Source organism: Engystomops pustulosus, chromosome 10 (assembly GCF_040894005.1).
Source record: "Engystomops pustulosus chromosome 10, aEngPut4.maternal, whole genome shotgun sequence".
NCBI classification, from domain to species: domain Eukaryota; kingdom Metazoa; phylum Chordata; class Amphibia; order Anura; family Leptodactylidae; genus Engystomops; species Engystomops pustulosus.
Genome location: NC_092420.1, coordinates 22,453,390 through 22,466,105, shown reverse-complemented (window position 1 = coordinate 22,466,105; position 12,716 = coordinate 22,453,390). Strand labels below are relative to the sequence as shown.

Below are 12,716 nucleotides of genomic sequence, written 5' to 3'. Positions count from 1 at the left end.
AAGGCTTCTGAAGTCCATTCACCACAGGTAGATAAGAAGGCTAATGATTAACTCTTTCAATGCCTAGAGAATGTCCCCTTTGAAAATTCAGCTCTTCAAGGAGATTAGACTATCCAGGGACTGTCTGTAATGACACTTTATAAGGTTCCTTTATCTCTCAGCTATCAGTGGACAGAAAGCCGAGTTACACAAACTACTGAATTAAGAAAGGGGAAATGAAGGACAAAAGAACAGATTTATTTAATAAGGTATATTATAAGGTTTATTTAAAATCTGCACTATTTTCTTATAACAATTTGTCTAAAGTTTAGTTAAGTTAGTGGCTTTTACAAATATTTTTTAACCTACTGAACTTTTAGCATAGTTTTTGTTCATGGTGTTGATGTAATGCCCGATTTATGGTATGTAGGGGTAGCTTCCATATGAAAAATACCACTTGTATTGTTGATCATCTGAGCATCTGTTTATCTCAAGGTATTAGACTTTCTTTTGGTGCATAAGCCTAGAAAAAAAGATGTCCATCAAGTCCAACTTTTAAGAATTGAAAAAATGTTCTTATCCCCATAACCCGAATTTTTGCTCTCTAGAAAGGCATCCAGGCCTCTCTTGGACATGTACATGGCCTCTCTAAACATTATTCAGATGACTAAGTACCTCAGGGGTGGGAACTTGACACCTCATCCTGTAAGACTGAGCAAAGCCAGTCCTATGCAGGGTGTGCAACAGTATTTTAGATAAAGGCATGAAAAACATTCAACCTGATGATCATAAGATGATTGAGAATGAAATGTGACAAATAAAACACAAAAGTATTGTCTGCTTTAGTACCACCATCTTAATTGGAGTTGGGAGGTGAGGTTTGCTTATAATTTATTAAATTGTAATGAAAATACTACGCGATTGCCCCTTTAAGAAATCTTCCATTAAAAAAATATTCATTTTATTCCAGGTCGAAAATCACAATTATTCTGTAAAGATTTCTTGCTGTCTATCAATACGTGCAGAGACAATTCTAGTGACATCTATAGAGACACATATATTTGCATCTAGAAGAAAGCTACTATATAAACGGCTGACATATGTAACAGTGGAAGCATTTGGAAGAATAGACAAACCTTTGTTTTCCTGGAATCCAAAAGCTGAAAGGCATGGCAAATAAAAAAAAAATGAAGCAAAATCAACACAAAAGCAGATCAAATGTGAGCAAAAGAATTACAGCTAAAGGGACAGTAGTATTGTCAGATCCACCCCCACCACATCCTGAGCGGAGCTGTACAAAGCAGACACGTCTAGTAAATGTTTTTGGACAGCAAATTTGAAATGAGGAGACAAGCAACTAAATAGGATGTGACACAGAGCTTGGAAAAATGGAAAATTGGAACAATAAAAATCTTATTTCTAGGATTCCGTAACTAGTGGACACACACCGTCATTATTGGCATCTCTAAATACATACAACCATTTTAATACATTTCAGATAATAAAAAATTAGAAATCTGTGAAAAACTGATTACATTTCTAAGAAGTCTGTTGTCTTGAGATGTTTTTTCCCAAAATATCTGGTTTCACCCTATTAAGCAGCCCCTCATGGGCGGTAACAGGCATCCCCATCCCCACCAGTGGCACGCCTTCTTCACTACCGTTACCTCCCTGTACATTCCTGCCACCAGACGAGACAATATAACAAACATGGGCAGATCTCTACACACTACTATTTAGAGGTATAGCTATAGGGAGTAGAGTTCTACATAACTAGTCCTGGCACCTCTCTTCATCTCTAGCCCTCCCATATTGCTCAATCTATAGCCATCTCATCTTTATCCCTCTTGCATCTCTCCATCTCAAGCCATCTTGTATCTTTCCATCTCTATCCCTCTCTTATCCCTCTATTTCCATCCCTCTCATATCCCCCAATCTCTGGCCATCTTGTATCTCTCCATCTCTGGGCATCTTGTATTTCTCCATCTCTGGGCATCTTGCATCTCTCTAAATCTCGCCATCTTGTTTCGTTCCATCTCTGGCCATCTCGAATGTCTCAGTCTCTGGCCATCTCATATCTCTCCCTCTATGGCAATCTTGTATCTCTTACTTGGCTATCTTGTTTCGCTTCCTCTTTGGCCATCTCTCGCTCTCTGGTCAACGCCTATCTCTCCACCTCTGGGCATCTTGTATCTCTCCATCTCTGGCCATCTCGTCTCTCTCCCCCTCTGGCCATCTTGTATCTCTCTACCTCTGGGCATCTTGTATCTCTCCATTTCTGGCCATCTTGTTTTGTTCCCTCTCTGGCCATCTCTTATCTCTCCCTCTCTGTTCAACGCCTATCTATCCATCTCTGGCCATCTCCTATCTCTCCATCTATACTTGATTGACTGAATCTTTTTCTTTAGCTATTTTCCTCTTTTGGTTTAGCAATCTCCACAGTGTATTATAGAAATCTTTGCTGTAAGTTGTGTTACCTTATAAACAAACATCTGAAGAGCCTGAAAAGCTACTGAGACGGTTCCCAGAGCTTTATAGGCTGTTAGACTGTCTCTCAGTATCCCTCTGCTCCTGCACAGCACTCCCCTTTCCTGATGTAATCTCACTGCAGCACAGAAAATTTGTGCCAACAGTGAGAGGGGGGAGGTACTCCTGCACAGCATAACAGCCTGTGAAGCTGCAGCATGGAGGGACATTGATTTTGAAAGGAAGGAGGGCATGAATAACACGTTCAAGAAGATACCTGTTTAACAGGTGCCTGGATCTATGAGTAAGTGATTTTGATGGTAGATTTCCTCTAAAGTTTGTAACACAACAACATCCAGGCCGCTGCATGGGAATAATTTATTACTAGAGGATATTGGGCTTTTTAGTGGCCGGACGTTGACAAGCTACCTATAGGTTGCACTAGAGTATTTTGGTGGAAATATCATCTGCAAAACATTGCCAGGAAACTTTACACCAGATAGATCTACACTTGGAGAACCAGAACTGGTACCAGACAGATTTCTGTAAGGAGAGCCAATACCTATAGAGATCAACTCTACAGAATCTGTCTGGAACAGGGTCCAATTGACCCTGGGAAAGGGGAAATTCAAGTAATTTACGGTAAAAACTATATATATATAAAAATGAACCTGGAATTTAGGCAAAACTTAAAGCGATTGTCTTGGGTCTGCAACGAGAGTAAAAGACTTTTTCTTGTGTCCCTAATGAAGATCTGATAAGACGGGTGTGGTGATTGATGTAGAAGCTCTTAACTCATCTGTGTAATTGTGTGCTGTCACTATCAGGCAGATATTAAATATTCATGAGGGAGAATGTGCCCATCGCTGCAATGTAATCCTCCATCACAACTACTTGCTTGTATCAAACTGAGAATCTCCATGTTCCCGGGTAACCGAGAACGCCGTGCATATCCGTAGGATTCATTGTCTCTTTAATGAATTGAGTAAACAATGGCGCGTATTTAGGATTTTGCCAATAATCTATCCAAAAAATAGCATTATATTCTACATACCAACACCAATAACCTGGCCTGTGCGCTTTATGATTATTTCAATTTTCAGACTGGCAACAGAACACACCATCCCATAGAAAATACAACTAGCTACTGCTGTGATACAGAACATTAAGAGCAGTTTGCTGCATATATTAAAAGATTGTAGTTAACCCGCCCATCCAATTTATTATCAATCTAAATTCCTAGTTACCTGTACGAGTCAACTATCTCCACCTGACTACCTTCAATTGTTACCGGGACGACTTCTAGTTGTCTCCTCCCAGTTTTGGGAAATTTCTTAAAAATTGGAATCCAAATGTCTGTTGGTTATCTTGCGATGTTGCAGGTTTTATTCCCTTCCTTGAACCATGACATCATATTACATTGTCTATTACCGTATATACTTGAGTATAAGCCGACCCGAGTATAAGCCGAGACCCCTAATTTTACCACCAAAACTGGGAAAAACTATTGACTCGAGTATAAGCTGAGGGTGGGAAATGCATTGGCCACAGCCCCCCCCCCAGTATATAGCCAACCAGCCCCCTATAGTATACAGCCAGCCCAGCGTGCCCCCAGTGGTATACACCCTGCCCCCAGTGGTATACAGCACAGTCCCCAGTAGTATACAGCCTGCCCCCAGTAGTATACAGTTTGCCCCCAGTAGTATACAGCCTGCCCCCAGTGGTATACAGTTTGCCCCCAGTAGTATAGTTTGCCCCCAGTAGTATACAGCCTGCCCCCAGTGGTATACAGTTTGCCCCCAGCGGTATACAGCTTTCCCCCAGTGGTATACAGTTTGCCCCCAGTGGTATACAGCACAGCCCCCAGTGGTATACAGCACAGCCCCCAGTAGTATACAGCACAGCCCCCAGTAGTATACAGCCTGCCCCCAGTAGTATACAGTTTGCCCCCAGTAGTATACAGTTTGCCCCCAGTAGTATACAGCCTGCCCCCAGTAGTATACAGTTTGCCCCCAGTAGTATACAGTTTGCCCCCAGTAGTATACAGTTTGCCCCCAGTAGTATACAGTTTGCCCCCAGTAGTATACAGTTTGCCCCCAGTAGTATACAGTTTGCCCCCAGTAGTATACAGCCTGCCCCCAGTGGTATACAGTTTGCCCCCAGTGGTATACAGCCTGCCCCCAGTGGTATACAGCCTGCCCCCAGTGGTATACAGTTTGCCCCCAGTGGTATACAGTTTGCCCCCAGTAGTATACAGTTTGCCCCCAGTGGTATAGAGCCTGCCCCCACGTCCGTCTTCTTTCTTCTGCTGGGCGCCACCATTGCTCTCTCCCGGCCAGCGCCTAGTATGACGCTCCGCTGCTGACGTCATACTAGGCGCCGCCCAGGGGAAAGACATGGCGGCGCCCAGCAGAAGAAAGAAGACGGGCGCGGAAGCCTGAAGACAATGTAGAGTTTATTCTGATTGCTGTGCAATATTTGTTAAAACATAAACAAAAATGTGGGGCATGAATGGGGGGGGGGGTGTAAATGTTCCCCCTCATTGATCAATCTATATATGGCCAAATGGAAAGAGCTTTCTTTGTTTTGTAAAGAAAATCTGAACCTTTCCCACATCAGGTGGTACGGCCGTTATATTGACAACCTCTTTTTGGTGTGTGGGGGGGGGGGACGGTACAGAATACGAATCCAATAATTTTGCGGAGTTCATAATTTGAATGGAATGAATTTACAGCGATTAATGTATAAAAGCACCAAATTAATGTTTTAGGGATTTATCTTACAGCCACAAATAAGAGGAGTGTATCCCCCTATATCAGGCCAACAACCATCAATTCGATATTGCAGGCGCATTCAGGTCACCCTCAACACGTTATTTAAAGGAAACCTACCCTTTAAGGTTCCTTATGCAGGTTCCTCTTATAAATGCAATTGGAGCCCTTTTAAGGGCTAATCTTTCAGTGCCGATAAGTTTGTAAATCTGAAAGAGGCTACTGGGGCGTGGAGTAACGGGAGCTCAAGTTACACGATGCGGCTACTCCACGCCACAGTAGCCTCTTGTGATCCTCCTACCCTGGAATTTTCAGCTCCTGATATCTGCGCATACACCTTTGCGCCCTGCATGTATGCAGAGCCGGCAGCTGTGCGTGTGCTGTCGCTCTGTCTTCGGGAACCCAACACACGCAGAAGATAACGTAGAAGGACCAAAAGAGGCTACTGGGGCGTGGAGTAGCAGCGCCGTGTAGCTTCAGCTCCGGCTACTCCATGCCCCAGTAGCATCTTTCACTAATTTGCATATTAGGGCAATAAAATGATTTACAAACTTATCGGCCACTGAAGGATTATCCCTAAAAAGGGCTCCAATGACATTTATTAGAGGAACCTGCCACCGGATCTGCCTTAATAGATAGATCCGAGACATTGATTTCCTTTAAAACCTCCCTTTGGAAGAATTCATCTACACCAGAAAAAATTGTTCTCATGATCTCACATTCGAGAAAGAAAAATCTTGAGTGTGTGAAAAACTAGCAAAAAAAAAATATCCTAACTGGGTGTAGCAACTTGCTTCAAAATGTTTTCAAATATTGATAGGTCCAGTCTTCTACAACAGACTAATCGCAAAAAAAACAGGATGGGACCTAACTTGCTGAACTGTGGGGGTCCAATGAGGGTCATGGGAACGGGGTCCGATAAGGTCCGAAGTACCCCAGTTGCCCCCTGAGTTGACTGGAGAAGTCTAGGAGTCTGACAGGGGTACATCGGATACCCCCACCCCCCTTCTTGTGATCTGTGGGGTCCCATCACTGAGACTCCCACAGATCAGCAAGTTAGGCCTTATCCTGTGGATTGTGCCTAACTTGTTTCATGGGGAAACAACATTTATTGGCCGTAACTAATATAAATGCATTAAACATCTCAGCAGTTTCAAAGCATTTTAGATTGTAGCTCTCTTTTTTCGTACGTAACTACATGGGTAACAGCCATAGCAGCCATTATGGGGCCCACAGTGTCTGGGGCCCTGGCATCTGGGTTATTGGTTGTGTATTGAGAGTGAATATGCTGTATGCCTGTATATGGTATTGTTTGTATACGTGTATATGGTCTATATGTGTGTGCATATGTGATGTGTATTATATGGTGTATATATTTGGTGTGTATATGGTGTGTGTGTATGGACATGAGTATACAAAAGTGTATATATATGAGTGTATAAATGTGTGTGTTATTTTAAACTCGCATGTACACAAATGTGTACATTTTTTTAAGGGGGAAGGCGGGGCTCCCCATTTAAATGCCTGCAATGGGGCCCTGTCTCTCCTAGTTACGCCCCTCTTCACCGCCACTGATGCATGTTCATGATGGATTTTATACTTTTTCAATAAAGAATTAAGATGTTTTAAGAAGATCTCTCTTTGGAGCTGAATTTTGCACATTTCTTATAGCCACTGATAGCTACATATTACATACTATCAATCCACTTTAATGTGTTGTCTACAGTGAGATCCATTTGCTATTATCTCCATTATCTTTGCGTATGTGAAGATTTCCACCAGATTAAGCATCTTCCCTCCTTAAACGGTTGGCAACAAATGCATTTGCATTCTGCAGTCATGGACGATGGGCACAGTAGGGAATGAAGAGTTAAAGGACAGCAACAGCATTGCTAATGTATTATAATTAAAGGGACACTCCAGGCGTAACCGATCCAGCTTGTTGTGCCGTGTGGAAGGGCAGAGAGAGCGGGATTCTTTCAATCTCTGTGACATGCACTACTGCGAGGGCTGTACACTAGGGATTATATACGGTATATTCTGCACCAAGAGTTTAATTAAAGGGGAGGTTCAGGATTTTTATTTATTTGGCTCCGAGAAAGTCATGTGATAAAATAATTTTTATTCCATTGTTAAATCCCCAGTTACTGACTCTTTGGTCATCCCTCGTGTCTTAGAGCCGTTTTTCATGTCCAGTGATTTCCAAAGATGCCTTAGGTTATCTGCACATGTTGCATCGGCTTTTATGTGCCATTTTCATGTAGATTTGTCGATTTAGTGTTCTCCACATGCTTTTTATGCCTCTTTTTTCCTACCCCATTAGGTTGAAGGAATTTTGCATGGAAACCACATGTTGATGTGGATTTGATGCAGATTTGATGCAGACTTTCACTTTAATGTAAAAGCAAAAATCTGCAACGACGCACAAGCAAAGTAGCATGATCCTTATTTCATTTTGCACGCTGAGCAATAATTTTCGCACCGAATAAAAAAAACATTGTCTTCGTTGCTTTTTCGAAATCACATACACTTTATTTTCATGCATTGTGAAGCAAAAATCCGTTGAGAATGCTGTAGCTACACTGATGCAGAAACATATCTTGTTTAATCCCTGAACTGAGTGGTTTTACTGAAAAAACAACTATAAAATTATGATAATGAGGCTCTGTCGCTCCTGTGGCTGCTCTGGCGCTTCTCCTCTTACCCTAATTACGCACTGCTCCAGCCTTGTCCTGCCCAGCATAAACTGAGAATATGTCATCACTGTGTTGTCCCTGACAGGCAGAAGTAATCACTCACTGCACCATTGTCCCTGACAGGCAGAAGTAATCACTCACTGCACCATCCCCCAGCTGCTGTGTATGAGTCATAAAGCTCAGGTCGATTAGTTCTGTCTGGACAGTTCAGGCAGGGCCTGTGTATATGGAGGTAATGTGTTTATGTAAGGCAGCCATTCTGCAACTTTTCCAAAGTCGGAATTTTATAATACATTTTTGAGCAAAACCACTCAGTTCAGGGATTTAAACAAGATATGTTTCTGCATTAGTGTCACTACAGCATTTTCAAGGTATGTTTGGTTCAAAATGCATAAAAAGAAATGGTAGATTTCCTTCAATGCTATTGTATTATGCTGCAAGTTTTCCGTGCCAAAATCTGTGCATAAAACCTGCGCGGAATATTCAATGTGTGCAGATCTAACTGAGCCAATGGGGCAGATTTACTTACCTGGTCCAGTCGCGATCCAGCAGCGCGTTCTCTGCGGAGGATTCGGGTCCGGTCGGGATTCACTAAGGTAGTTCCTCCGACGTCCACCAGGTGTCGCTGATGCGCTGAAGTTCATCGGAATGCACTGGAGTTCATCGTCTTATCGTGGGTGCAGGTAAGCGCCTGTTAAGCGCTTTTTTTTTTTTTTTTTAAATGCGGCAGTTTTTCCGAATCCGACAGGTTTCCGTACGGCCGCGCCCCCCGATTTCCGATGCGCTACAATCCAATCACGTGCGCCAAAATCCCGGGGCAATTCAGGGAAAATCGCCTTAGTAAATGACCCCCACTGTCTTTAATGGGTGTTTTCACATTTCAGTTGTTTTCCACGGATCCGTATTTATTGTGAATTACCAAGCTGATGTCAACAGTAAAGTCAGTATGGGTGGTGCTGGAGAGGTAATTGTAGATTCCATAGATTACTGTTCATTTGCAGGAGGGACAAGTTGACACCTTCCCCTGGAAACCCCTTTATGAAAGGGTCACAGCACACTTTTGGTGCCATATGACAGATATGAAAGCATGCCTACAAGTATAATTATAAACTGCAGTGCTATAAACTGAAACACAGACAAAGACATCTGTACACCCAAAGTATATAGACTGGCTTACTATAGTACAGTATGGTATAAGTCACCCAAAAAACAACACATATAGTATAACGCTTCCTATAATCATTATAGATAAAAATTAATTCATTGTAATACACTTAATATTACCGTAAACATTATATTAGAAGCATCAATCGAAAATATCCACCAGAGGGCACCAAAGTCCTACATGTAATTATTTAAAATGCTCCCAAACTAGAATTCATGAGTGCTGTAGCTGCAGCTTTTTACACCTGCAAATAAAATTTATTTAAAAAAATCTTTGATTAGAGAAAATTGAATAAACCATAAAGGTTTTCATTGAGGTTGCAAAAATTAAATGTTTCCACGACTATAATTTTGAAAGACACAAATGAGCAAAATGACAGCTGCGTTATGAAGATAGAAAATATCTTGTTGGGAGGAGACATTAACTTACAAATAGGAGACATTAACTTAAAAATGACTACAAAATTGACTGTTCTCTGTTCCCCTACAACACTGCCACCCTACCCTGACAATTTCTTGCAATGTTTTGTTTCTGTTTAAAGGGAACGTGTTTCTAGATTTTACCCCATTAAACCAGCAGCCCCCCAGGTGGGATATGAGATATCCTTTATAGAATTCCCTCTTGCGAAATCTCACCCATTTCTCAATAAAAATATCTTCTCGAAAGTCATGTGCAATGAGAAGAACACAGTAATCTTTTGCCAGGCTGACAGACCCAAAGCGGAGCGTCATTTCAGATGCTTAGATCTTGATTCTGGCATCAGGTTAAAAGTTTATTCACACAAACGTATGCACGCCAGGCTACAGCGCGCAGGAGAGGAGGAGGGGTGACACTTGCATATTAGTGAGGGGAGGCCACAGCTGAACATGTCATTAGTGAGGGGAGGCCGCTGCTGGACATGTTATTAGTGAAGGGAGGCCGCTGCTGGACATGTTATTAGTGAAGGGAAGCCGCTGCTGGACATGTTATTAGTGAGGGGAGGCCATTGCTGGAAATGTTATTAGTGAGGGGAGGCCATTGCTGGAAATGTTATTAGTGAGGGGAGGCCATTGCTGGAAATGTTATTAGTGAGGGGAGGCCGCTTCTGGACATGTTATTAGTGAAGGGAGGCCGCTGCTGGGCATGTTATTAGTGAGGGGGGGCCGCTGCTGGACATGTTATTAGTGAAGGGAGGCCGCTGCTGGACATGTTATTAGTGAGGGGAGGCCACAGCTGGACATGTTATTAGTGAGGGGAGGCCATTTCTGGACATGTTATTATGAAGGGAGGCTGCTGCTGGACATGTCATTATGAAGGGAGGCCGCTGCTGGACATGTCATTATGAAGGGAGGCCGCTGCTGGACATGTCATTAGTGAGGGGAGGCCGCTGCTGGACATGTTATTAGTGAAGGGAGGCCGCTGCTGGACATGTTATTAGTGAAGGGAAGCCGCTGCTGGACATGTTATTAGTGAGGGGAGGCCATTGCTGGAAATGTTATTAGTGAGGGGAGGCCATTGCTGGAAATGTTATTAGTGAGGGGAGGCCATTGATGGAAATGTTATTAGTGAGGGGAGGCCGCTTCTGGACATGTTATTAGTGAAGGGAGGCCGCTGCTGGGCATGTTATTAGTGAGGGGGGGCCGCTGCTGGACATGTTATTAGTGAAGGGAGGCCGCTGCTGGACATGTTATTAGTGAGGGGAGGCCATTGCTGGACATGTTATTAGTGAGGGAAGGCCGCTTCTGGACATGTTATTAGAGAGGGGAGGCCGCTTCTGGACATGTTATTAGTGAGGGGAGGCCACTTCTGTACATGTTATTAGTGAGGGGAGGCCATTTCTGGACATGTTTTTAATGAGGGGAGGCCATTGCTGGACATGTTATTAGTGAGGGGGGGCTGCTGCTGGACATGTTATTAGTGAAGGGAGGTTGCTGCTGGACATGTTATTAGTAAAGAGAGGCCGCTGCTGGACATGTTATTAGTGAGAGGAGGCCATTTCTGGACATGTTATTAGTTAAGGGAGGCTACTGCTGGACATGTTATTAGTTAAGGGAGGCTGCTGATGGTCATGTTATTAGTGAGGGGAGACCACTGCTGGACATGTTATTAGTGAGGGGAGGCCACTACTGGACATCTTATTAGTGAGAGGAGGCCGCTGCTGGACATGTTATTAGTGAGGGGAGGCCACTACTGGACATCTTATTAGTGAGAGAAGGCCGCTGCTGGACATGTTATTAGTGAGGGTAGGCCGCTGCTGGACATGTTATTAGTGAGGGGAGGCCATTGCTGGACATGTTATTAGTGAGGGGAGGTCATTGCTGGATATGTTATTAGTGAGGGGAGGTCATTGCTGGACATATTATTAGTGAAGAGAGGCCTGTCACCACTGAGGCCAAAGACCAGAACCAATATGAAACCTTATAAGAAAATGTTATCAAACTGGAGCAGAGGAGCTAAAAAAAATTGTTTTCTTCCTGAAAGCAGGACCTCATCTTCTTTTAGTTTATTATACTCATGTTTTTGTTTTTAAAAGTTAAGTAAATGAGCCTGAGGGGCTTCAGGCTACATAGGTGTCAATTGAGCCTGGAGCCCCTGAGGCTCATTTGCATAATTTTTAAAGCCTTTATTTAAAAAAAAAAAAACAAGGGCATAAGAAGTTAAATGAAGAGCAGAGGGGCCCCACACCAGTATGTGAATGTGCTTGGTTTTACAATCCTTCATCCAGCAGCTAAGAGGTTTGTATTCCTAGTTTGCCAACCCCTTTAACATTACACTGTGCCAAGTTAAGTGTTCAAAACTTTTTAAAAGTTTAAAATAGTTTTTTTATAGTGTTAAACACTACGCCCCCTATCACGCCTGCCCATAAGGCCTGAAGGTGTGGAGTAAATGCAAAGGGCAGTGCACTTTTTCAAAATAGTCTGATCCACAATATTAGCTCAGGGCCACAAAAAGAGAGCTGTTACAATGTGCATCTTTCCCTCTTCAGGATTTACTATTTTTTTGTGTTATACAGTCACCCAGTGATTTTAACAGATGATCCCGTGGGATTTGTGAAAATAGGACTGAAAGCAAATCAGGTCAACTTAAGGGGACTCACCAAATAAAAGTAAAAAGGTCTATGCTAGTCTGACCACATATTGTTGTTAGAGACTGTAGCACTCCAGCTACAGTCCGTTGGGAAATCTAAGTGCAAGTACACTTATGAGCCATGTTCAGGGCCTGTTTTAGACAAAATTGGGCCACAAAATAAAACTATTTTATAATAATAATAACTCCTTTATTTATAAAGCGCACACAGATTCCCCAGCGCTGCACAGAGCTTGCCAAATAGGTCTCTGTCCCCAATAGGGCTCACAATCTAATCAACCTACCAGTATGTTTTGGAGTGTTGGAGGAAACCGGAGGATCCAGAGGAAACCCACGAAAACACACAGAAAACAAACTCTTTGCAGATGTTGATCCTGGGACTTGAACTTAGGTCCCCAGCGCTGCACTAAGCCACCGTGATGTCCTTTATGAACAGTCGCAGTCAGTAAGAGGCTCCTTTAGTCCTGCACCATAATAACACTTTGTAGTTTACAAGCAGTAGTATGGTAAGTACCTGTAATATGGGACTGTAGGAGAATTTTCTAGAAGATAGACAGATGATAGGGAGATTGA

At 42.9% G+C, this 12,716-nt stretch overlaps 1 protein-coding gene across 16 annotated transcripts in view; it reads right to left on the bottom strand.

Annotated features, from left to right (window-relative positions):
• ERC2 (ELKS/RAB6-interacting/CAST family member 2) overlaps nucleotides 1-12,716 on the bottom strand; it is a 606,872-nt gene that overhangs the window by 520,391 nt on the left and 73,765 nt on the right. For 10 of the 16 annotated variants that reach the window (XM_072128520.1, XM_072128514.1, XM_072128513.1 and 7 more), the window contains exon 3: nucleotides 1,116-1,139. The exons of the other annotated variants lie outside the window; for them this stretch is intronic. In XM_072128520.1, the coding sequence (XP_071984621.1) occupies nucleotides 1,116-1,139 (24 nt within the window). The remainder of the gene's footprint in view (nucleotides 1-1,115; nucleotides 1,140-12,716) is intronic. 16 annotated transcript variants of the gene reach the window in all.